Source organism: Oryza sativa, chromosome 3 (assembly GCF_034140825.1).
Source record: "Oryza sativa Japonica Group chromosome 3, ASM3414082v1".
In the NCBI taxonomy this organism is placed as follows: domain Eukaryota; kingdom Viridiplantae; phylum Streptophyta; class Magnoliopsida; order Poales; family Poaceae; genus Oryza; species Oryza sativa.
This window is the reverse complement of record NC_089037.1, coordinates 3,204,530-3,229,457: the sequence shown is the minus strand read 5'-3', so window position 1 is coordinate 3,229,457 and position 24,928 is coordinate 3,204,530. Positions and strand designations below refer to the sequence as shown.

Below are 24,928 nucleotides of genomic sequence, written 5' to 3'. Positions count from 1 at the left end.
TTCCAAAGTTCAGAGAGAGAAGAGTTGCAGCTTGTACAGAACAAACAACTCATGAATGCCACTTCTTCCTTCCATGATATTACTATCTCCTGTGGCCTTCTGAATTTCTGCAAATTTGCAATCGAAGCCATCAACTGCTCATCCTCCTCCCCTCGCAAAACCTCTCCGCCTCAAACCCTCGCCGATCGATCGGCGGCTGGGCTTCTCAGGACGAACTGGGTGATTTGCCTCCTTCGTCTTCTTCTGTTGATAATTCCGCGGCATTGCGAGTTGTTTCTGTGTTTTCCCCCCTGATTTCGTTCGTGGTTTTGGTTTGATTGCGCCGTGGGATGCAGTAGGGTTTAGCGAGCGAGCGAGCAAGAGATCCCCCCCATCCATCCCGCGAGCGAGGGGTGGGGGCGCCGTCGTTCGTCGTCCGACGAATATCGCGGTGAGCATCCATCGTTTACGCGCTTCCTCTTTCTCATCCCTCTACAGTCACTACCCACGCGATTCTTCCTCCAATTTTTTGCGTTAATCCCTAACCTTATTATGTACAACTGTTCTGTTTATTCCGCAAAGCCCCCCATGTCCCATGTTAACGAAAAAGAAGTCCTGATTTTCTTAAGTATTTTATGCTCCTTTCGATTTAAGATAAGATTATTACAGTTAATTTGATTTTCGGTTGTGCTAAACTGCTACCAGTTCATATGTTTGATGGTGGACAGCATATTTCACATTGTCTAAAATGGCTCTTCTCATTTCAGAGTTACATCGAGTGATTATGTTTTCATATTAAAACTGGTACTAATTTGCCCAAACATTTTTTTTTATGTCAGGATTCAAGATGGGCACTTATGTTAGGAACTATTCAGATGATGAATTCTCTGTGGCTGGCGAGAAGCCAGATGTAGAGTTCATGGACTATCAGAATGATGGCTCTATTCAAGATTATTCACTCGAAGATGCCCCTGTGGTTGTCACGGTTCCTTTCCCTTTCATCGACGGCAAACCAAAATCTGTCCTTGTTGGAGAAACATCTGCCGACACCATTAGCATAGAAAATACCTCTTCTGAACCCGTGAATTTGTGGAGTGTGAGAATATTTTCTTCCAATCCAGAAGACAGTTATGTGCTTTCTATGATGAAACCACCACTGAATGATACTGATGAGGAAGCAAAGAGGAATTTTCTTGGTTTGACTTCTGTGGAAGATCGTACACTCCAGCCTGGACAAACCCTTACAATTTGGCTCTCCTGTACGCCAAAAGACATTGGTTTGCATACATCAATCGTCCATGTTGATATCGGTGATGAGAAAATCGAGCGTGTGGCTTTTCTATTGGCCGATGATAATGTTTCCCAGGCTTTATTTTCTGACAAACCCTATTCCAGGAAACACACTCAGAAGAAGAAGTTTGAGTGCAGTTCATTTGTGCCAGGTTGTCGACCAACTCGGCAGCATAGTCAAGGATTCAAGTTCAAGCTCCCTCAGTTTGCAATACCTGCAGACATCCGCGAACTCATTCAAAGTAAACAGAGACCTGATGTCCTATCTGAAGAGCTGAACATGACAAACTATGCAAAATTCTTTAGCACTCTTTTAGTCATGGAAGAGATAAATTTGGAGGTATTTCAACACCTGTAGTAGTCTTTAATTTTATGGTTTTCCTGCTTTGCTAACTTCAGTGCGCCACTCGCAGGAGGAGATGAGATCATATGACATGGAGCGTATCTTAATGAGGAGGAGGGGTCTCGAATTTTTGTCACTTGAGGTCCCTGGCTTGGCTGAGAAAAGGCCTTCACTAGTCCATGGAGATTTTATATTTGTCAGACATGCTGGAAGTGATGCTCGGCCTTATCAGGTTCATGTTCTTTCGTAGACATTCAAATATTTCTTGGGCATTCTTAAAGATGAAGTGAAGAATCAAAATTCTAACTGCTATCAATTAGTAATGATTTGTTTGCTTCTCCTCCAGGGTTTCATTCACAAGGTTGAAGCGGATGAGATATTTTTGAAATTTGATAATCAGTTCCACCTTGCTCACCGTGACAGGAATCAGTACGATGTTAGTTTCACATATAATAGACTGAACATGAGAAGGCTTTACAAGGCTATCCATGAAGCAGAACTTTTGGGACCTGACATTCTATTTCCCTGTCGATCATCCTCCGGAAGTGTGAAGAAGGGGCCGTTTAAACCTCTAAATCCACATATAAACACTGAGCAAGCTGATGCAGTTGCAACAATACTTGGCTGCCGAGGGGTTGCGCCATACGTGATATACGGACCTCCAGGAACTGGGAAGACCATGACCCTTGTGGAGTCTATTTTGCAGCTTTATACAGCCAAGAGGAGGGCAAATGTCCTCATATGTGCTGCTTCTAATAGTGCTGCTGACCATGTATTGGCAAAGCTTCTTCAGGCTAGCTATCTGATTCGACCAAGTGACATATTTAGGCTAAATGCTGCCAGCCGTCAATATGAGGATGTCGATCCTGATTTTATTCGATTTTGCTTCTTTCAAGATATGGTGTTCAAGTGTCCTCCATTGCAAGCACTATTGCGGTACAAGATAGTTATATCAACCTACATGAGTTCATCGATGCTGCAGTCTGAAGGCATTCGTCGGGGGCATTTCACACACATTTTTTTGGATGAGGCTGGTCAAGCCTCTGAACCAGAGGCTATGGTTCCTTTGTCGGGTTTGTGTGGAAGAGACACTGTGGTTGTGTTAGCAGGTGATCCCATGCAATTAGGGCCAGTGGTTTATTGTAAACAAGCAGAGAAGGATGGTTTGGGGAAATCGTATCTGCAAAGGCTGCTCTTTGAATACGAGCAGTACAGCACAGGGGATCCTAACTATGTGACAAAGCTAGTGAGGAATTATCGATGCCATCCAGCAATCCTGGAATTACCATCAGAACTTTTCTATGGGGGAGAATTAATTGCCTGTAAAGAAGATGAAGTGTCGTCTATTTATGACAGCATTGATCTTCCTAACAAGTCGTTCCCTGTTCTTTTTGTTGGCATTCAGGGATGTGATGAGAGAGAAGGAAATAATCCTTCATGGTTTAATAGGATTGAAGCTAGTAAAGTAGTAAATATCATTAGGAATCTGACAAGGGGTGGTGATGTTCGTGAAGCTGACATAGGAGTCATTACTCCATATCGACAACAAGTTGTCAAGATAAAGAAGGCACTTGAGACATTTGAAATGCCTGACTTGAAAGTGGGAAGTGTCGAACAATTCCAGGGTCAGGAAAGGGAAATAATAATCATCTCCACAGTCAGGTCTACAGTAAAGCATAATGAGTTTGACAAATTCTTCAACCTGGGATTCTTAAGCAATCACAGAAGGTTCAATGTTGCAATCACTCGTGCCAAATCTTTGCTAATTATCATAGGAAACCCTCACATTATCACTAAGGTGTGTTTGCGCACCGCATATTTATGGCTTTTTAAGTTTGATCATGATGTCTTGCTTACATAATGCAATCACTCCTTGCTTTTCTTTGCAAACTGACAAGCCTCACTGTAGGATCGGCATTGGGATAGGCTCCTGAGGTATTGTGCAGACAATGGTTCTTACCAAGGATGCCCACTTCCACCACCAGAAGAGACCCAAGTCTCTGGATTTCGTGACAGCCAAGACGAACCTGCTAGGTGGGGTTACAACCAACAACAAGAGTCATCTGCTAACTACAGCTACAAGCAAGACCCACACGACTCTGGTTCCGAACATGTAAATGGTTTGCCCTCCACTGAAAATGAAGTGGAATGGTCTGAGAAGACGCTGAATGAGGAGCACCAGCCATGTAGCAGTGCTGCTGAAGCAGACTCTCCTGAGTTCATGCTGAAGCAGAAGGCTGAGGAAGAGGAACATGTTGAGCAAGATGGCGTACAGCCTGAGCAATGTCCAGCCAAGGACAACAAACTCCAAGATGCGTATGCAGCGAAGTACTCCTTTCCTCCTGAATGGTGTGATGTTTCAAATATCCCTGCAACAGGATGGGATGATTGATCGGCCCGGTGAGTGGCCGCCTTTTTTTTTTTTTCCACAAGAAAGTATTTACCTAGGTGCATCTGGTCGAATAAATCGATATCAACCTTGTAAGGACTAACATTCAGGCACTCTGTAGCCTTTCCTTGAAAGGCTTTCAGCTCACCCTCAGTCCCATTCTTCTGTCTGCAGTCTGTAGCCTTCCCTTGGATTTCTTGATGCCATTATCTACCTGGTGTTTGAGTATACGGGAACAAATATGTTCCTGTGAAAACTCCGAAACTGATTATCTTGCTAGCTATGGCAATATATATAGCATCCTCACTTGCTGTTATCATGAGTATATTTACCCTGTCTCAGGTTGCAGCCTGTGCTGATTATGTGCCATGGCTTAGAATACATGCAGTTAATACTTTTTAGAACGTAGATAAAAGTATTTAAGATTTGTGGGATAAAGAATTCATCGACGAATTTTTCGTCCTTTTTTTCCTGTTACATTTGAATGACTAGTTGGATAGAATGGAGATAGTAGTAGGACAAGTGCATGTGGTGATCATGTGGGAAGATTGGAGAGCAATCAGTATCTGGTAGGAATTGGTGCTAATCTAGTTTCTGATGGATGAAGGGTAACAGACATTTGTGAAGAATCATTGAGGTAGTTGATTATTAGTCTTCCGACAGATTCATAATTGTAAAGAGACTAAGAGCATCAAGCATCTATGGTGTTGTGATTTAGTAAAGCTTACTCACAAAGGGCATACCAAAGGTGGGGCCTTCAGCAATGAAACCTTGCAACTTGAGGTCCTTCCCTTCTTGTTCTTGTTCCTCTTTCAGTTGTTCTTCAGTTTCTTGCACACCCACCTCTTCCTCAAGTTTGTTGTTTTGTCAGTATCAAGCATGCTGCTTACTCTGGCACACTGCAATGCTACAATGAGCAGAATGAAGCTCTGAGTTGAGATTTTTTTTTATTTATCAACCTTTTTATTTTTATTTTAAAAACAAACCCTCTAAAAACTTGTTTTCAAATTTAAACTTTTCGGCCAGGATAACATTGCTAGCGTGGCAACATTGTCCTGCCATGTGGTCAAAAAGTTTCAAATTTAAAAATAAGTTTATCGGGGGTTTAGTTTTAAAGTTTAAAATCAATGAGGTTCATTTTTTTTAAAAAAAAAAACTAAATTGATGTGGTGTGCTCTCATTACACTCGTTTCTGTTGTGTTTAGCTTTCATGTTGGCTATCAAATGTAGATCGAAAGCAGTAAACTGCCCTCTACACGTAGAGAAGAAAAGAAGACAAGCTTTCTTTGTGTGCTCCATTCTCCCATTGCACTTCTTCGTGTTACCAGTGTACCATTGCCCTGTGATCTTGGGACAAACAAACAGTGGTGTCAAGCATGTCCAGAGACCATCAAATTGACAGCTGGTGTTGCCATTCTCCATTGGGGATGCTGAATCAACCCAGCTGTACAAAATGACACCAAAGAAGGGATTTGCATACTTGGACCAATAAGTATCACCAACCTTTGCAGCTAATCAATTAGTACAGATATCCATTATACACACTTTGAAACTACTTGATGCAATAGAGTTTCTTCTGCAGTTAGGTTAGGCTGTCCAACCAAGCTCCCCAAGAGCTGTGTATTCTAGCATTTGGAACAGATGGTAGGGTACTGGGTCCTACATTGATGTAGAAAAATGAAACCTGAGACAACCTGAGTTATCTTGGCCTCTGTTTTGGATAATGAATAATTAGCTCATTTAAGTCCAAGATGAACTGATCTTGTCGACGAAAACCCGGTTAAGAGGCAAAATCAGATGTGTTTTCGTCATAATTTTTTCACAGGTTATGAGCATGATTCAAACCAAGTAACAACCGATCCGACAAGGCCAGGTGTGTCGTGTTATGAACAGCGGCTGGAATCCAGCAGAAGGGGGCCAAAAAGTGTTTGTTCTTGGTGGTCCAAAAACGATAGCAACTACGTTGTTCTGCATGGTCCCTGCTCAAGCTTTATGAAACATGAAGAGAACAAGAATCGGGAAGAAATCTTTGTTGATTATGTCTTCCTACCCACTTGGTGCTGGAATTCTGTTCCAACAGTTTCTTATACAACTTCAAACATTCATATTAAGATTACTTAACAACAAACAAAATATTAAAAAAAATCTGGTAAACTACCCTGTCGTCAGAAAACTACTCATTGTGATTTCTAAGCCAAAGGTTTAGGTGAGTACTTCAGCAACTTCAGTTTGACAAATCAGTCGTGTAAGCTTAAAAACATGCATATCAAGGAGGTCAAGTAACTACAGCCATATTCTTTTGATTTTATTTACCGGATTATTGAAACAGATTATTTGTTCCATGCTTCAAAAAATATGTTTTCTTTAAAAAAAAGTCCTTGTACTGCATTGCTTAGATCGCTTAATTTAAGCTTTTTGTTAAGTTTGTTTCTTAAAAATATTCATTTTATCACTACAATAGAGTATAATCCGCTCAATAATCTAAATAAAATTAGGCCGCAAAACTTCTCAGGGCCAACTGTAAATCTGCAAATTTGGAACCATGCAAGAATTTCCAAAACCGAGCAAGATTAGCAAGAATGTTCAGGTTCCAAATCAAGCCAAGGCAGAGTTAGGTGTCACTTTCCATGAGCAAATGGCACAGTACTAGAGCCAGAGGCCCAGAGCTAATTAGACCACTACTGAATAATGACACTTTCCACTTGGATGATGCATCACAGTTACAGATTCAAAGCCCCATCGGTTGGCCTGATAAACCAAAGCAAAAGCCAAAATTTAAATTTCCGAATTTGATTTTAAGATATTTTCAACGTAAATTTCTTTTTAAGTATTGGCTTGTAAATCGCTATGAACAAATATATAAAAAATTTACCTATAAATTAATGTTTTAACTTATTAGGGAATATGGACAACCGATGAGTCTCTCGGAGTACAGCCACAGCCATAGCCCCAGAGCTAAGCTCAGGTAAAGCCTATAAACTAACATGCCGTGCCAGCATTTCATTTCAGAACAGAAGTTCAGAGAGAGAGAGAGAGAGAGAGAGAGAGAGAGAGAGAGAGAGAGAGAGAGCTCATCTCTTCTCTGAATTATCGGCAATGGAGGTGGAGTCAGCGGAGTGCGAGTGCTGCGAGCTGAGGGAGGAGTGCACCAGGGGGTACATCCTCGGCGTGAAGGCCGACTTCGGCGGGCGGTGGCTGTGCGGCCTCTGCTCGGAGGCGGTGAGGGACGAGGCGGCCAAGCTTGGGAGGAACAGAGGCGGCGGCGGAATGGAGGAGGCTGTGAGGGATCACATGTCCTTCTGCGGCAAGTGCAGGAAGAACCCGGCCTTCCGGGTAGCCGACGGCATGCGCCAGATGCTGCTCCGCCGGCGATCAAAGTGATGACACATATTGACATTGCACTTGCATTTGCGTCAATGCGTGATGTTTTACCGGCAATTGATCATCATCATTATCATCATCTTCTTCTTCATCTTCATCTTGTAATCGAGTTCTGAGCAAGAAGACATGAGCAGGTCGTCAGTATCTCTGAGCTAGAGTTCATTCAAGTAAAATGTAATTAGTGTAATAATCTAGCTAGATTGACTGTCAGTCCTGCCTGAGCTAGCAGTTGAAGGTTATTTTTTGCTGATGATGGAGCAAAACTGGAAGTGGATAGAACTTACACGGTGGAGGATTAGTAGAGGGTTGATGTAGAACTCTTCGTTTAGAGGATGTGATCGAAAATGTGATCAAGTACTCATTGTTCTATGTCTTGCAACGAATTGCCATTTCTCTCTGAAATCACAGAAAGTTCTGCTCTTTTGGCTCAGTTCTTGAAGCTAGCAACCAATCGTCGAGATAAGTGCTTTATGCTTAAGAGTTTTCACGTGAAATGTTGCCAGCATGAACCTTCAAATTGAGACGAAGCAATGCAAAGTAGAAGCATTTCCCCGTCTCTTATGGGTTTTTTTTCTTCATGAGCTCGGAATTTCCTGTTGATAGTTGTACATTTTGTTTGAAATTCGTCCGCTTCGAACAGGGCTTGTACTGTACACTAGGCAAAATGTTATAATAGGATGAGACTACTAGTTCTCAAAAAAGAAAAGGGCGAGACTACCATTTGGTTCAAGTTCCAGCATCTCATGATATGCCATCCCGTGCGGTTGACGCTAAGAGAATCGGAGAAAGATTCCTGGTTGTTAGCTTGCTGTCATGGGATACACAATTCACCCTCATCAATCTCAAGAGATGTGATGTACATAATTCAGACTGTTCATCTTATTCTTATCAACATGAGATGGCATTCTCGTACATGGATATTAGCCATGGAACATCAATCTGGGATGACCCAGAAGGTTGCAAGTAAAATTTGGGTGTGTATAAAAGTTAACTTCCCTCTAGGATATATTGACAATTTTGCGTGCAGCAAAGTCTCCAGAAGCATGAAACCATGTTACACGATCAACCCAGCACAAACGCAGAACGAATATGATCAGGAGTATGCAATGAGGTTGACATGTCAAATTCAAGATAAAGCAAGTCCCATGAACTAAGGCAGGAAATTAACAGTTCACGTTAATTCTGTTCAGGAGTAACTCTTCAGCAAGTATATAATAACCTGGTCACCCATCAATCATCAAGACCACATCAACTGGTGAAAAGCAGTTCACATTGCACATATAAGAAGTTAAGTGCTACAACATTAACATCCAAATATATCATAAAAACTCGGAAGGCAGTGGAAAAAGGTCTACTTTTAAGTATTAAGCAAGCTGATACAAATAGCCAGGCAGGTACTACACTGCCAGCCCAAATAGACACTACGCTAATGTATCAAGACATCGACAAAATGTTATAACAAAAACAGTACCAGGTACAACTAGCCAAGCAGGCACTACACTGAATTGACGTTCTAGCATATGTGCTGCCCGTCGACTACGAAGATTATTCAAACTTGATGGTGGCTACGAGCTCCAGGGATGAATACCATGAAGCGCACTGTGATAAGCAAACCTGTAGCACCACAGCACAGGATCACATTAGCATTAGCCAAAGAGATCAGCTGCATAAGAGTAACACAACAAACAGAAGATAGTTACCGTATTTGGGTCTGCATGCTCAAAGGTCTCTGAAGTCTGGCTTGTCCATCATATAGAAGAGAGTAGAACTCCAAATACGTTTCTTGGACATAAACAAGGACTAGGAATTATTGATGGTGCCCTAAAAAAGGCATAACACTACTAGACACAATTCTAGTTGTAGAGGCATGAAAGAAAGATAGGAGAGGTCTCACATGGTAGCTATGGAACAAACTAAAGAAAAGGAAAGGTGCATGGATAAAATTAGTAGTGTCATATGGAGCAAGAACATGGAAGATTGGAGCTTCATGAAATCCCACTGCGCCTCTTCCTTCCAAAAAACAGAAGAGACATCTAGGAGAGATCATAATGTTCCTTGCAGAACACCAGAAGCAAGAGTAGAGTGAGCCAGAGGAACCAAGGAATGTCTACAAGGTGAAGCAAAATGCATGCACTGCAAGATATTGCTATCCTACAGATATTTCACACATGGATAGCTGCCAGATAATCAGATGCAGACATCTAAGCATTTGAACAGTACTAAGACACTATCATACCCTGCCAGGCATGAACTACCAGGAACAAGGACAGACTACGACTAAAGGTTAATGATGTGAGACCATGGATAATGGTGATCTAAAACCTAAAGAAGGAATACCCAAAAGGCTGAAAGAACATTAGTAACATAGAGGTGACCACAAGCTACAAAGGCTACCCAGAAACTGCTGTGCTCTCATCCAGACAACCAACAGTCTCACCACCAAGTCATTCACCGCAGTTTCACGCTGCCATGCATACTTGAGGTGCTTTGCCTGCCTGAAGTACCTCCTGTTGATGAACTATGCAGAACCACCATCCAGGTGAAAGATGGCCATTCTCGGTTACTCTATACACACTACCAAGGTTAGTTTGCAGATAGCCTATGTACAAGGACCTGCCCATCATCCATTCAGTGATCAGCGATTTTCAGGTGGAGGATTCTCCTCAGATTCTCAGTCGCGATAGCAGTATCACTATCACTAAAGAAGCTGACACCTGAGCCTGCGGTTGGCGACGAAGGCGCTGACTTAGCATGCAAAGGCACCACCACATCATCTGATCGGCCAGCAGGTGGCAACTCGAGTGAAACACTGCGCTTCTGGTGGAGTGAGAACTTGGGTATCGGCAGCGAGCTGGGAGGCGGAGAGTTTGAGAAAGCGGGGCCAGCCCAGAGCTCAGGCCGGGATGGCGGAGACGTTGAAGGGCTTATAGATATTGCCCTGCTCCGCTTCTTCCCGTGGTGTGGCTGCGACTTGGGCGTCTTCGGCTCCGGGGAGGAGTAGGTGCGCGCTGGGGGTGGAGGCGGGGATGGCAGGATGCCAATGCTGACGCTGGAGTGGAAGGCTCGGCAGTTGACAGCATTGAAGCCACGCATGGACTGGGGTGACGCGAAGTGCGACGATGGCTTCCTCCGGCGATCGGATGACTGCTGCTGGTGACTGCGCTGCTTCGAGATGACGAGAGCAGCCATGGCCCGAGGAACAGGTGAAGGTGGTGGAGCTGAGCGCAAAAGCCCAAGACTTTCCTGTGCAACTCACGAAGCTCGAGCAGCAGATCCCACGAAGCCCTAGTACCAAACAAATCAAACGCGAACACATCAAAACAAGCGATTTTGATCTCGGAACTATCAGCAACAATTATATTACACAGCAAATGCAGCTCTAATGCGAAAACAGTAATATAAACGAGCAAAATATGCCCATTTCATCGATCTACAGTTAGTTACCTTCCAGATCTACAGCCCAAGGAGCAGATCGAAACAAAATCAAGCACAGAAATGGCAGGTCTCCTAATCAGATCGATTCGATTCGCCTCCACACTTCACTCCTCTCCTTCACCGTCCCCAAAACACACCCTGCATCCACGAATCGCGCCGCCATCCAATATCAAAAAAAAAAAACCCGCCTCAAATCAGAAACCTCGAAACACACAGCTCCCAAACTCACCGATCCCCGCCGCGCAAAAAGAAAGGCAATCGCACCGATCCGAGAGAGAGAGAGAGAGAGAGAGAGAGAGAGAGAGGTATCCACGGGACCGTGGGGACGAGGCGGGGGCGATCGGGGCGGGATCTGGCGGCGGCGGCTGCGCTCCCCGTCGAGATCTGCCTCGCGCGCGCGGCGGAGAGGGTGGTTTGCGTTGAGATGGGGGTTAGTGGATGGTGGAAGAAGGGGGGAAAGGGCGAAACTACTGGTCGAACTAGTACTAATCAACTACGGACTTGAAACGGGACGGCGCAAAGCCAGGTTTAAGAGAGAGCCGGACGCGTCCGGTCCACGTCACGTGCCTTTGGGTATGGGGGATGGGATGTGAGCCGTTGGATCTGGGCGGCCGGCGGGAACGGACGGTGATTATGCAGGACGCGTGGTGGGGTTGGTTGGTGTGTGTGATAGTACTAGGGAAGTGGGAAGAGTGGGCTCGGGAGTTGCGAATAATTTCGGGGGATGCCACTGGGCCGTGAACTACAACAATCAACAGGTCTTACCGTCAGGTCAGGTACGGCAATGGTTTGATTTTTTTTTGGTTTGATGAGCTAAGCTCACGGTCCTACCTGCTCCGTCCGATCAACCCTCAAATCGATCCTAGCCGTTCGATGACATTCAAGCGTAGAAAAAAAATAAACTTGGTTTTAAAGTTGATTTTAAGGTTTTTCATAATAGTTTATTTTCCTGTATTAGCTTTTAGTCGCTAATAACAGAAAAAAAATTACCGATAAGTTGTTTTTATCGAGTGTTACAGCTATAATTAACGAAATGAATGTGCTGGTCTGCTGGAGTACTGTTACCATCATGTTCATATACTGCATTCGAATTGCAAGTTTAAAAAAATTGCATATTACAACATTTTTAACTTCCAAGATGTCATGTTCTGCAGCAACAATTATCCAATCCACTTGTAAACACAGTCAGACACAGATCCTTCTTAATCCAACGCCACGAGCTCTCACTGCTTTCCAGAGGGCTCGAATCCAAAAGGTTTTACAAAGGCAAACTGGGAACATGAAAAATGAGATGCCACAGACTGGATTTCTTCTTCGGGTCATCGTTTTGGTCGATGACTATAGTCTCTATACATACTCTACTGCTGGGTTCTTTTGTCGCGGCAGCAGGGATGTCTACCATTAGGGCCGCTAGAATCTACAGTGCGCCCACATTTGCAGACTTGAACAAACTTAACAGCAACAATCATCAATAATTACTCACAATTTTGAGAGTGGAATGCCCCTCAACATCAAGGGGTGGAAGAATTCACCCATATTTCTTGAGGCACAGGAGGGCTCTGGGACTCCTGGTGAGAAGGGGTTACTAGCCTTTGGACAGTCTTCAAAGCACTGGTTAACTGTGCAAACGAGGGCCGCAAATTTGGATCCCTGAGGTTTAAAAACCAAATATTAGCTCGGATCTAGCAACACAATTGATAGTTGGAAGAGAGTACTTTATTGATGCAACATAAAATAGGTTTGTTTCTAAACACTCACTTCTGCCAGCATTCCCATATGATCCTTGCAACTAGAGGATCAATTTCCTTGGGAATATCGAGCCGCTTGTCCTGGAAGCCGACTGCCCCAACAACTTGCATTGGATTCATTCCACTCCATGGCATCCTAAGTGTTGCTAATTCCCACAAGATGACACCAAAGCTGTAAACATCACACCTGCAGAAATTTCAGGTGATGTCTGAGTGAGATTACTGCCACACCAATCAAACAAGGAAAGCTGAAAGGTTTGTGAGGGAGATGGGTGTTCCATTTCTACGAGTAGAGACTGGAAGATAAACATAATTTCTTCTGTAATGCTGAACAACTTTGAATGGTATGCCCAGAATGAAAAAATAAATTGAACAAGCTAGGGCAAAAGCTAATAGTTATTGAAACAAAAGCCATCGAGGAATAACTTACTTTTCATTTGATTGTTCATTCCGCAAGACCTCAGGTGCCATCCACTCCGGCTGGTGAGATATCGAAAACAGAAATAGTAAATGTTTAGTGATGATCAAAGAAGGAGAGAACTCATCCTACTATGGTCCGGTTTAGTACTTACAGTTCCAGCAGTGGATTTGGATGATAAGAATGTACTGTGCTTCAAGCGTGAAAGTCCAAAATCACAAACCTATTTCACATCATTGGTGAGCCAATCGATCAGCACGCTCATAAATACTTATGACTGAATGAATGTAAAGGTAAAAAGAGCACAGTACCTTCACATTCCAGTTGTTGTCAACCAGCAAGTTTGGTGATTTAAGATCCCGATGAACAATTGTTGGTACACTAATATGGAGGCAATTCATTCCTTTGGCCTTTAAGAGAAAGCAACCATTTTCTCAAGCAGATACAAAAATAAACAAACATGCCAAGAAAATATAGAAAATACTTACCACATCAAGGGCCATTTTAATTCTACGCTTCTCGTCAATTTGGCAATTAGGACGGTGAAGGATCTTATATAAGCTTCCCCTGCCAAGGACAGGAGAGTAGTCAAGGGTGAGCCATCAATTCGTCGAACATGACCAGTACAATAACTATAGAGCATGAGTTGCACTATAATATAACTACTATAGATAGATGCCAGTATGCCACCTCCCATGCACAAGTAAATCATTAAAGACAGGTATTTCAACTACAGCATGTTGAACCTCCAGTGTTATGTTCCATTCTAAAGCTAAGTTGTTGAGAGAGCTTTTCTTTGTGGTCCTTCCAGATAGAATGTTTTCTATGTTTATCTACACCATGATACTTTATCATAAACACCAAAAGATCTTCACAAGCAAACAACAGTAGAAAATTGTTATACCTTGGAAGATACTCAGATACAATAGATAAGTTTGGAGGACGAGTAACAGCACCCATGAAGAGAACAATATTTGGATGACGCAGTCGACGCATAATCCGCACCTTGTAAAAAGAAAGTATATGGCAAATCAAAACATTGCAGCAAAAATCAATTAAAAATGACAAATAAATGAATCCACGCTATAGCCAGTAAAGCTCTAAGATATATAAAATATATATAGTTTCACCTACTTCACTCCGGAATTCATCCAAAGCATCACCATAGAAATCTTGATCCAAGAATTTCTTGACAGCTACTTCCTGCAAATAAACAAAAATGTTTTTTGACAGAAGCAAAACAATAAAGAATTTAACCTCTGGGAAGAATGTTTCTATGGCACAATATGGAAATAAAAGCAAACAGTTTCTTACTGTTCCATTCCAATCAGCACGGTACACCTCTCCATATGAACCTGTTGGGAGGAGGAAGAAGTTGGTTCAAGTTTGTGCAACAAATTGGCATCAGATAGTGCAATGAGTTTACACATGGCTGAGCTATAATAATATAGTTTGACAAATTGTTAAAGATTTGTCGGTTCAACTTGTTAATGTATAGAGAAGCAAGGATCATGTCAAAATCTTAGTTGAGGAAAAATACCTAAGCCAATCCTTTCACCAATCACAAGATCTTCCCAATGAATTTCACATTCAGACACATCGTCGAACATGGTGTCTAGCTTGTGTGACCTAGCAAAGGATGGTGAAACGGATTCAGGGTTCCTTGATGGCATTGATGTGTCCATGAATCTGTCAAGTGGGGATTTCTTTGGATCAGGATGTAACTTCTTATTGTCTTGCTTTCCATCGAAGTTCTCCTTGTGTTCTTTTGCTTGATTGTGAACTGTGCCTGTTGGAATCCTTCCTTCTACAGAATTGCCCCATTTATGTCTTTCTATCGGTGGTTGATCCCCCAGTCTAGAATTAGTAAGGCCCTTGTCCAAATCACCGTACAGAACCTTATCAGGAACCTTCCCAATCCCAGCTGTAGAAGTCATCTTCATTGCAGAGGAACCAGCCATACTATTATCATAATTATGAGCTGCCATGTATGGTGTATCAGTGCGCACTACAACATTAAGATTAGTATTTTTTGCAGATGGCCGTGGCACCTGAGATGATGATGCAGCATTATCACCAATATTTCTACGTGCAAATGAATCCTCAACATAATTGTACTGCTTGTTGTTGGAAACATCATTGTAAGGAGACCAGTTTTTCATAACTAATCGCTGCTGGGGTCTTCGTGTGCTAGGGACTACATTCTCTCTGCGTCTTTGCAACTCATTATTTCTATTATCTGGCCCATTTAATGGCACTGAAGTCCTTTTGGGCTCCCTACCCCCAAAAGGATTAAGGTCGGCAAATAAGTTGATGGACTCTGAATTCCCTTGTAAATCTGAAACAAGTTTTATATTCTCATTTCGCGCATTTATATTCTCATTCCATGGATGTTCTCCACCTGGAAGTATAACTTTCTGCTGTGCTGACATACCAGCAGAGGTTGATGGATCATCTGATTGTCCATGAGAAACTAATGTCCAAGAACTATCAAAAGCGCTTCCAGCAGCAACAGATGTTGTGCCACTTGAAGAGGCCTGTGAAGATGTGGTGGCTCCATCTTTTTCATATCCAGATTGACTGGCCGATATCCAATCGCCACTGCTAAATAAAGGCAGTTGGCCACCTTTATGTCCGGGTGGTAATGCATTGGCACTGAGATTAGAATCAGTTGTACTTGATGACCCAGCCAATGGATTCTGGGTGAGTCTTGCATTAGAATTTAATGAGTTGCCCTTCCAACTTAAGACATCTGATGGAATAAGAGTACCGGGAGCAGCCATGAGATCAACCAAAAACTCCCTGCAAAAACAGCACATAAACCCACTTAGAAAATGTAAGGCAGCAATACCAAATTATTTAAAAATATATTTGAAACAAAGGTAGCAGACGAATAAATAAATAATGTATTTGGATTGTTTTCCCCATAGTAGAAAAAACCAGACCGGACCGGCGGTTCGACCGGAAAAAAATGGGAACCAGACCTTAGCACGGTTCGGTTTGCTTCAAAGACCGGACATGCATTCAAACCGCTTTGAACCGGCTGAACCGGCCGGTTCTTAGGCGAACCGGACATTAAACCGATACTGGTTGGACAGGTCAACCTGCAAATGGGCCATAAATGGGCTGCCTGAGGCCCATTTCATCAATGCTTGCTGTGGCTGTCCCCTTTTTTTCCGCAAAATTGGCAAGGAGTGGCGCATTTGGTGGGAATCGAACCCTGGGCAGTGTGCTCACGGAAGGATGGCCTAACCCTTATGCTATTGCACCATATGTGAGTAGGAGGGAATAACAATATACATGTACACATGTGAACCGTGGTTCAACCATCCGAGCCACCGGTCAGACCGGTGAACCAGAAGGTCGGCCAGGTCACCCACCGGTCCGGGTTTTTTTACTATAGTTTTCCCCCAGAGAAACAGCAATGATCAAATACATCAATACCTTTCATTCATCTTTATTATGTTGATAGCATCATCATCATCACCAGTATAATTACTCCCTTTGACAAGCTTGCAAGGAATGCCAACACTATCAGCGAGAATCTGCACGAAGATATACAGTAGCCATAAGCGGACATCTATATATGTTGGACAAATGAAGAAATCTAGTGCTTACATTCAATGTATGAGCATAGGCCCATGCAGCAGTTTGGGCATGATAAATTAGGAATAAATCATATAAATATAGGAGATTATCTAGTTAGGAAAGAGATGAAGTTTATTAGAAAGTTAGAGATAGAGATTGGATTGGTTTATATAATACTAGAGATTTAGTTCCTTATGTGTCTAGTATGTCCTCCCTATAAAGGGACCCCCACGTACTCTATTATCAATCAATCAATGAATCTCTAAAGTTAGCCCTAAGCCTCAAATCCTCTTTTAGCTCAGCAGGGAGAAGCCCTGCCACCGTTATTAGAAGGCGAGTGCCATATCCCCTAGTCTTTGAACCCTTACCCTAGACAATTCATAACATTCAATATATTGAGGATTTTCTGAGAGAGAACTGACCTTGAAAAGTAGGGCACGGTGACGAGACAGACCTATCTTGATGCAGCCAATAGGCAACAAACTTGTGTGTAGTGAGGTTCTTAGCTCAGTGCTTTTCTCTAGCCATCTAGTGAGCATGTCATTTGCATCTTTCACAGGTCCACCCATGTGATCTGTAACAAGCTCGGCTATTCTTTGAACTAAGGCTGCAATATTTGCAACAGGAAAGTCAAGCAGGATACATTGTGCAACTTGTTCCATCTCCTGTAAGGTGGTATCAATGGCACGATTGATTACGATGACTTCAAAACCCAGGTCGCCTATGCCCGTTTGAAGATCTGCTAGTGATGGCATCTTCCCTTGCTTTGATGATTCCATAGAGGGGCCAAAAATGTCATAGAAGCCATCAATAACTTTCTCATGGTAATCAAGAAAGTTGTAGTCCTGAAAGTCAGAATAGAAGCACAGTGATAGAATGTCAGACAATCCAGCAAGCAAATATACTTATCATCCCCATGTTTGAGCTTAATTGACACATCATGGAAGGAAAAAAGTGATCTACCAAGCAAAATATCTACAAATATGAAATATCACTCACTAAGTAACAGAATGGAATCAACCCAACATGTAAAAGACATAGATTGATGTAACCAACAAGCTACAAAGCTACAATTGCCCGCAAAAGAACCTCCAGTCTAGAAAATCTCGCTGCCTTGTAATATCATCTACTTCCCCGCCGTCCACAGAAACAATAGTCCTTTATTCCTGGGCAATATCCAATGCAAGACTCTGATCTGTAGGATTCTATCGCAATGCACCAGCAAAAACATGGCAACGTATATTGTAGAAGTATTTTATTAATACAATTGTTTTAATGGGTTGATCACCGGGAACCTGGAAGAGACCAAAGGAGGTAATTCCAGTCCACAGGAATGAATACATGTAGATGCTAGATAGGAGCCCTTCCCTATTCTATGTGTGATTTTCCATTCCAAGGTGAAGATTCACATTTACATGGTCTAGACATAGCCACGGAAGCTACTATCCAATCCATTGGTTGAATTTGAATTCGACGAGAACAATGGTAGCATGGATTATAGTAGTAACTGGTAATCATAACATGTAAAACAATCCTTCCCCCGCAATAAGTCTACTGTTGTATGGCAATGCAAACTAAAATCTCACTAGTCACACGGTTGCATAGTTTAGCATATATAATCCATCTCGAATCGAATCCTTGGTCATGGCGACTCACCCGGTAGCGGCGGGAGAGCGCATCCGCGGTTTGCTCGTCGTCCCGGACGGCGGCGAAGCGGTCGCCCCTGCCGAGGCTTATCAGCTTGGCCTTCCTGATCTGCTCCCCGTCCAGGTCGCCCACGCACTCGCTGTTGGACGCCGACAGCGCCATCGCCAGCTGCATCTGGAACTCCTCCTCCGACAACATGTAATCCTCCCCACCCGTTCCCCCACCCCCACCTCCCGCCCCCGCCGCAGCAGCCCCCGTCGGCGTCGCGGCGGCGGAAGGGGACGACGACGATACCGTCGACACGGATAGCGCAGGCGGCCCCCCCGACGGGGAGCTCGCCGGCGATGGCGACGGCGGCGTCTGCTGCGGCAGCCCCTGCCCCTGCCCCTGCGACGACGCGGGGTCGTTCGACCGGTGCTGCCACTTGATCTTACTCTTGAACAGATTCTTCATCTCGTCAACCACGTCTCCGCTCGATCCTCGCTACGCCCCTCCCCGTACTCCTCCTCCTCCGCCGCCGCCGCCGCGATCGGAGAAGGCCGCGTGAGCAAGCGAAGGACGGCGAGGTTGGGGAAAGGGAAGAAGAAGAAGAAGAAGAAGCGTGGGAGGAAGGAAAGGAAAGGAAGTTTCCGAGGGGTTAGACTGCAAAACGTACGCGCGGGGGTGGGGGGTTAGTTGTTAATGGGGGCGTGGAGTTGGGGGTTAATTACCGAAGGAAGCCACTCGGGTGGGTTTAGCGTAGCAGAAGCGGGAGGGAGGGACGCGGGATTACGCGGCGGGGGCGCGGAGATTGGGACGTGACGTGAGTGGGAGGACGGGCAGCCGTCGATCGTGGGGTGGCCCACCTCCCTCCCTCCCTCCCCCTGTGGGGTAAGTTGGCGGCAGAGTGGGAGGATGTGTGCATGCACCGGGGAGGCAATCCTGACAGTGTGGGCCCGCTTCACCAGTCTCACATAAATGTTCATCGCGTAAATTTCATAAACTCTGTCCCTTCTGTTAAAAATATTTTTCACCAATTTCACACATGTTGGTAAAAATATTAATATTCTCACTTTATAAAAATCCTAATGTAATTATTCATCTCTTTAGCTACTTTTGAAAACAGTTACTCACTCCGCACTCGTAAAGGAAATCGTTTTGGACAGCGACACGGTCTCAAAAACACAATTTTGGCTTCTTTGTTTATATAAAAATATTTATTGAAAAGTGATATATGTATATGCTTTTATGAAAGTATGAAAGTATTTTTCAAGACAAATCTATTTATATAATTTTTACATTTTCAAACTCAACAACTTGAGAGTTATTCATGATTTATATTCCCAAGGTTTGATTTAAATATTGTCCTAAACGACTTTTTTTATGAGTACGGAGGGATTATCTTCTAATTTCATAAACTTCGGTACAATGATTAGTCGAAAATAAACTTATTGGAGACATGAATGAAGATGGGAGAGTAGTTATTTGATCGAAACTATTGCTTCACTACAACTTGTTTGGTATTTCACATAACTACAACAGTAGCAAATGGCTTTATTAAAAGGAAAAAAAACAGTAATTTTACCCGTACACGATGAGCCCAATTTGCAACCGGCCTTTTGATAAAATCATAAGTCATTATTGTAATTCTTTAAAATGTTTAGCTTAAGTGGCAGCATAGTGATAGTATCGAGTTTCAACAAACTAGTCGAGGTAGCAATTGGAATTACTCTTGTTCATCTAATGGTAACAGTAACACTCGCTTTGACTGGTCCATTTGGTTAGTGGACTAAACTGACTATGTCATTTGCATTTCTTTCTAATCTAATCACGATCAGTCGTTCAGAGTGCGTGCCTGGAGATTGGTTCATTCATGGCGATGGTACAGTAGTGCAGGTACCGATACGACCACTGATGTTAGAACAAGAGCCAAGTGAAGTAGTGAACTCACGATCACAAGCGAAGTGTCCCCTCAATGTGCAAGGCTCACTTGGTTCGCTGCAAATTATAATTCAATTTCATATTTTAATTTCTGATGGCGATATGAGTTCGTATCGTTCCGTTATGAAATCTCCATACTTTTTTCAGGAATAAAAATGAACATATCTGCCTGTGAGGCCGGAACCTTCAGCTACGAACGGCAGTAAGGAAAATGGACAGAAATTGTAGTAGTTCAGGCGAAGCTATCGGCGACAGGATCATGAGAAGCTTCGTGTTCATGGTGAAGAAGAGGCGAATTAGCACTCTGATTCTCTCCATCTGGTCGGCGATTACGCGTGTAATCTACCAATCCGACTGGAGAAAGCTTGTGTAGCTGTATGATCCAATGCATCCATGTCGACGAGCAGGCAGATTTCTGATCTTTTTTGGACGCGGCAACTGCTCCAATCCCCTCCATTGGGTAAGGAAAGAAGAAAACGACCTGGCGATTGATTGGTACTTGCACGACAATTGCTTGATTTTTATCTCTTTTTGTTGGTACACAGCAGCATTCGCCGTCAAACGATTCCATGGTGAGCAGCTACCTGCCGGAAACAAGAATATGTGCGATACTTTCATCCGATTCGAAGGGTAAAGAATATCCTTGTTGTTCAGAGTTCAGACTGCTCTGTGAGATTGCCCACCATGGCGTGCACCATCTTTGTAATCTCATGGAAAAGAGAGAGAAGAGCACTCGATATTTCGGTGCGTGAATCTCCAAGTCCATTAGCCATACTTGGTTCATTCTGTAAAAAAGAACAAAGAACATAACAGAACAAGGCCAGTGAGAAAGAAAGATTGTATAGCTAGTACTCCCTCCGTTTTAGGTTATAAAACGTTTTGGCTCTGGTTAAAGTTAATCTACTTCAGATTTAACTAAGTTTATAGACAAATATAGTAATATTTATAATATCAAATTAGTTTCATTAAATCAGTAATTGAATATATTTTCATAATAAATTTGTCTTGTGTTAAAAATATTATTATTATTTTTCTATAAACTTAGTCAAATTTAAAGCAGTTTGACTTTGACCAAAGTTAAAATGTCTTATAACCTAAAATGGAGGTATTAGTTTTTTTGGATAATGAAGATTTTATATGTAGTACAAACTAAGTATAAACCAATGTGGTTTTTTTGCCCCTGAGTGGACACTATGTAGCCCCACACTTTCAGGTTTCAGATAAGCAAAACAAAAACGACAAGCACCTCACGTCTGCCTTCCAGCTGAACCTGAAAGCCACAACTTGGGAGAGAGAGACAGAGGCTGTGTTTAGATCTAAAGTTTGGATCCAAACTTCAGTTTTTTTCCATCACATCAATCTGTTATACACACATAATTTTTCAGTTATATCATCTCCAATTTAACTAAAATTTAAATTTTACGCTGAACTAAACACAGCCAGAACATCATGATCAGGCACTAGCAGCAAAAGAAACAATATTCCTGTTTACTCACTAACATATCACCAGGAAAAAGAATAATCACTCTAGCTTACTGGTAATCACTAGTGAGGAGTAGTATACTAGTAGTAAAGAAGACCACAACGGCGCAACCACCGCTTGTGCTAGTAGTGCATATCCAGATTAGATGACGCACAGAAATGTGTGAGCTGACGAGACAAAGAAAAACCCTGTACGGCGGCTCAGATAAGCTCTGAATGTTAAGCAATCAGCGCTTGCTCACTGGTGCATATCCAAACAAAGCTGAGACAAGCAGTCCAAGTCGGCTAAGTAAATTATCTTCGATTCCTATCAGTTCTAGGATTTGAGTCACTTGACAGTAACACCAACTTAACTTACCACACTTGACGCTCCACCCATATCGGTACAGAATAGTGTTCCATTTTACCCAATTTACCTGCCCAACCCGGTAAATAAGGCCGCAAGCCGTATCTGACCGGGCAAAAATACCTTCCCTGCATGTAGGATATCTTCTTTGCACTCTTACCTGAACCACAAGTTGCCTGCTCCATTCTTTTCCTTCCCAGTTTCCCTTCAATCACATACAGTAAACCTTTCCAGCCAGTTTCCAACCCATTATCAATCCAGCATCTCATATTCTCATATCATGACCTGATCGGTTACTATTACTGGAGTAAGTAAATATAACAGCCAGAATTAAAAACAGCAAAGTGTCAAACTGATTATGTTAAGATTCCGTATCCTGAATTCCAAACCAGAAAGAAAACACACAGAGATAGTAGTAGTACCTAACCAAAGGGATCACTCACCAGTGGTGTGGTCTGAAACCGTTGGAGCAGCGCCCCATGTTTGGGTCGGCACAGCGGCTGGAAGCCTAGGATTGCTGGGGAAACGGCCAATACCGCCCTTATCTTCAACTCCACCGGAGCCCACCCCTCACCCGCGCCTTGACGTGCCCCGCCCGGCGCCCCCACGGGCCACGCGTAAAGTTGGTGCGTATCACATTAGATATTATATATGGTATCAAATAAGGTATTCAGGTACTATAAAAAACTAATTACATAATTTATTAGTAAACTGCGAGACAAATTTATTAAGCACAATTAATCCATTATTAGCAAATGTTTACTATAGTATTACATTGTCAAATTATAGAGTAATTAGGCTTAAAAAATTTGTCTCGTAAATTAACTACAATCTGTGTAATTAGTTATTTTTTAGCCTATATTTAATTTTTCGTGTAGGTGTTTAAATGTTCAATTTGATAGGGTATAAAATTTTGGGCATGGATTTAAACAGGCCCAAAACACAGGCACGGACACCGGGACACGCACTCCTATCAGCGTCTCCAATCTCCATCGTCTCACTGGCTCCTCTCTTTTGCCTCTGCCTGAGCCGTGTGATCCATCTCCTCTCCCTTCGGCTTATCTCCCTATCTGCACCGCACCACGAGACACGTTAGAGAAAGCTTATAATTATAAGAAGCGATTATTTGGTACTACCACCTATATCCATTCTAAAATATAGCTATCTAGCACAGAATATCTGTATAGATTCATAGTACTATAGTACTAGGTAATATCAAATCCTGTAGTAGGTAGCTATTTTTAAGGACGGAGGAAGTACTAGTTAGATTATGAGAATTTAAAAAAAAATCGAGTTTCCCAGCTCTCGATCTTTAATTTATTTTCTAGATTCTATAACTATAACTCATCAAAATCTTAAAAAAAAGCTTTTTTTTTTTGAAAACTTCTTATTTTAAGAGAAATTGTTAGAGAGTTTTTTATTTTAAGAAAAGCTATAGCTGCAGAAGCTCCCTGAACACACCCAAGAAAAGAGAGAAAGAAACAACCTTGTGACACCTGCTTCTGCTTGGCCTTTACCTATAAATCCAGAGCCCCCTCTCCACCCTTCGTCTTGCCCAACCAAACCAACAAACCAGCAGCAAGAAAAGAAAAGAAAAAAAAGGAGAAGACAGTGAGAAAAAGAGGAGAAAGAAACATACACATGAGGATCCACCCATCACCAGCCACGACCGCCGGCGGCAGCTGCGGCGGCAAGAAGGATCTCCGGCGGCTGCCGCACGTCTACAGCAAGGTGCTGGAGCTGCCGTTCCCGGCGGACACCGACGTCGCGGTGTTCGAAGGCCCCGACGCGTTCCACTTCGTCGTGTCCGCCGCCGCCGCGCTCGCCGGCGAGGTGCGCGTGCGCACCGTCAGGATCCACCCCGGGGTTGTCAGGGTGGTGGTGCAGGCCGGAGGAGGAGGCGTACACGACGACGGCGACGACGACGACATGGAGCTCGACAAGTGGAGGTCCCGGCTGCCGGAGGCGAGCTGCCCGGCGATGGCCGTGGCCGGCTACGTCAACGGCCAGCTCGTCGTCACCGTGCCCAAGGGGCGCGGCGGCGGCGAAGGTGACAACGACGGCGGAGAGGAGGCCTGGAGGTGCTGCAATGGAGGGAAGATTAGTGGCAGGCTGGTGGTTGTACAGTAGAGAAATCATCAGTAGAGTGATAGCCCTTTGTCTGCGCTAATTGTTCATCTAATCTACTTATTATCTAGTAATGTCTTTGCCATCTTTGTTTTTGGGTAAAGATGGGGTTCTTTGATGTTTCTCTTCCATCATAGTTCAAGGAAGAGCTGTTTCATATGCTGTCTTTCAAACAGCTTTTCTTGAGGCAAAGGGAAGGAAGCTACTGTAAGTTTTGTAAGTTGTAGCTTCTCTTTGTTTTTGTTTTTGTTTTTGTTTTTTTTCTTTCCTGAAACCAATTGTAAATACAGGAGAATATGTGATTAATTTTTATCTTGATTTTTCTCTTGATTCAGTTTGGGTTTAACAAACCGTGTAAATCTTCCCTAGATTTGTCAGGTTATTTTATTAGTTTCTGAAGGTCAGTTGCCAATAGGCCCACTTGGTTGGTGCAGCATTTCACATGGATTCATCAAATCTGTCGTATTTTAGTGGCCCACGGTCTGCCCCGAAGTGTCTGGTAGTAGTAGCTCTTATCTGCCACAATTATTTGACACAATTTTTTTTTTTTTGCTAATGCATCCACAGAAATACTGAAAATGTTTTCCCAACTTCTGCAGACATTGAAGGAATTGACTAATTCCCATAAGATTTCTACAGAATTTCGAGGCCTAGTATGCATTAGCATACTGCCAGGAGACTGTTCGAAGAGTATTATCTTAGAACCATCTATAACTGAAAAATATATCACTACAATATGCTTTGTGTACCATAAAAGTTGTGTCAGTTGACAATCCATGGTTTATAACAAACCTATAGCTGCATACCCTTTGTTTGATCAGTGTATGTTATTTTA

General features: G+C 43.0%; 5 protein-coding genes and 2 long non-coding RNA genes across 8 annotated transcripts; 3 read left to right on the top strand and 4 right to left on the bottom strand.

Annotated features, from left to right (window-relative positions):
- Positions 1-109: 109 nt before the first annotated feature.
- Positions 110-4,317, top strand: LOC4331698 (probable RNA helicase SDE3). Its single transcript, XM_015772279.3, has 6 exons — positions 110-219; positions 336-430; positions 819-1,609; positions 1,683-1,844; positions 1,959-3,410; positions 3,522-4,317. The coding sequence occupies exons 3-6, from the start codon at positions 827-829 to the stop codon at positions 4,002-4,004; spliced, it is 2,880 nt and encodes a 959-aa protein (XP_015627765.1). The 5' UTR covers positions 110-219; positions 336-430; positions 819-826; the 3' UTR covers positions 4,005-4,317.
- A 2,584-nt stretch (positions 4,318-6,901) lies between these two features.
- Positions 6,902-7,812, top strand: LOC9266275 (uncharacterized). Its single transcript, XM_015774656.3, has one exon. It carries the CDS (start codon positions 7,098-7,100, stop codon positions 7,380-7,382), a length of 285 nt encoding a protein of 94 aa, XP_015630142.1. The 5' UTR covers positions 6,902-7,097; the 3' UTR covers positions 7,383-7,812.
- An 823-nt stretch (positions 7,813-8,635) lies between these two features.
- LOC4331697 (uncharacterized) lies at positions 8,636-11,257 on the bottom strand. Its single transcript, XM_015775990.3, has 4 exons — positions 11,047-11,257; positions 10,827-10,955; positions 9,083-10,667; positions 8,636-8,996 (listed from the first exon to the last, which is right to left on the bottom strand). The coding sequence occupies exon 3, from the start codon at positions 10,569-10,571 to the stop codon at positions 10,011-10,013; it is 561 nt and encodes a 186-aa protein (XP_015631476.1). The 5' UTR covers positions 10,572-10,667; positions 10,827-10,955; positions 11,047-11,257; the 3' UTR covers positions 8,636-8,996; positions 9,083-10,010.
- A 616-nt stretch (positions 11,258-11,873) lies between these two features.
- Positions 11,874-18,821, bottom strand: LOC4331696 (serine/threonine-protein kinase EDR1). Its single transcript, XM_015776108.3, has 13 exons — positions 18,228-18,821; positions 16,994-17,416; positions 16,428-16,528; positions 14,524-15,785; positions 14,298-14,338; positions 14,118-14,186; positions 13,888-13,988; positions 13,472-13,550; positions 13,295-13,393; positions 13,138-13,206; positions 12,996-13,045; positions 12,576-12,752; positions 11,874-12,467 (listed from the first exon to the last, which is right to left on the bottom strand). The coding sequence occupies exons 1-13, from the start codon at positions 18,669-18,671 to the stop codon at positions 12,329-12,331; spliced, it is 3,054 nt and encodes a 1,017-aa protein (XP_015631594.1). The 5' UTR covers positions 18,672-18,821; the 3' UTR covers positions 11,874-12,328.
- Positions 18,822-20,627: 1,806 nt separating this feature from the next.
- On the bottom strand, positions 20,628-20,960 carry LOC136355730 (uncharacterized). The gene is made up of 2 exons (XR_010740044.1): positions 20,822-20,960; positions 20,628-20,722 (listed from the first exon to the last, which is right to left on the bottom strand). It is a non-coding gene; the product is annotated as an uncharacterized lncRNA (long non-coding RNA).
- A 554-nt stretch (positions 20,961-21,514) lies between these two features.
- LOC136355729 (uncharacterized) lies at positions 21,515-22,554 on the bottom strand. 2 transcript variants are annotated; one of them, XR_010740043.1, is made up of 2 exons: positions 22,410-22,554; positions 21,515-22,251 (listed from the first exon to the last, which is right to left on the bottom strand). It is a non-coding gene; the product is annotated as an uncharacterized lncRNA (long non-coding RNA). The 2 variants fall into 2 exon arrangements; XR_010740042.1 differs by having other exon boundaries at positions 21,515-22,262; positions 22,410-22,545.
- A 965-nt stretch (positions 22,555-23,519) lies between these two features.
- LOC4331694 (uncharacterized) lies at positions 23,520-24,427 on the top strand. The gene has a single exon (XM_015776180.3). The coding sequence runs from the start codon at positions 23,608-23,610 to the stop codon at positions 24,094-24,096; it is 489 nt and encodes a 162-aa protein (XP_015631666.1). The 5' UTR covers positions 23,520-23,607; the 3' UTR covers positions 24,097-24,427.
- Positions 24,428-24,928: the final 501 nt, after the last annotated feature.

What these genes read in the sequence shown, in the direction of transcription:
- LOC4331698 (XM_015772279.3), top strand. Translation starts at nt 827, where the DNA reads ATGGGCACTTATGTTAGGAACTATTCAGATGATGAATTCTCTGTGGCT. An exon ending in TGGAAGAGATAAATTTGGAG is followed by an intron (nt 1,610 to 1,682) that starts GTATTTCAACAC and finishes CGCCACTCGCAG; the next exon opens with GAGGAGATGAGATCATATGA. An exon ending in GTGATGCTCGGCCTTATCAG is followed by an intron (nt 1,845 to 1,958) that starts GTTCATGTTCTT and finishes CTTCTCCTCCAG; the next exon opens with GGTTTCATTCACAAGGTTGA.
- LOC4331694 (XM_015776180.3), top strand. Translation starts at nt 23,608, where the DNA reads ATGAGGATCCACCCATCACCAGCCACGACCGCCGGCGGCAGCTGCGGC.
- LOC9266275 (XM_015774656.3), top strand. Translation starts at nt 7,098, where the DNA reads ATGGAGGTGGAGTCAGCGGAGTGCGAGTGCTGCGAGCTGAGGGAGGAG.
- LOC4331697 (XM_015775990.3), bottom strand. Translation starts at nt 10,571, where the DNA reads ATGGCTGCTCTCGTCATCTCGAAGCAGCGCAGTCACCAGCAGCAGTCA.
- LOC4331696 (XM_015776108.3), bottom strand. Translation starts at nt 18,671, where the DNA reads ATGAAGAATCTGTTCAAGAGTAAGATCAAGTGGCAGCACCGGTCGAAC. An exon ending in CGCTCTCCCGCCGCTACCGG is followed by an intron (nt 17,417 to 18,227) that starts GTGAGTCGCCAT and finishes TCTGACTTTCAG; the next exon opens with GACTACAACTTTCTTGATTA. An exon ending in ATATGGGAATGCTGGCAGAA is followed by an intron (nt 12,468 to 12,575) that starts GTGAGTGTTTAG and finishes TTTAAACCTCAG; the next exon opens with GGATCCAAATTTGCGGCCCT.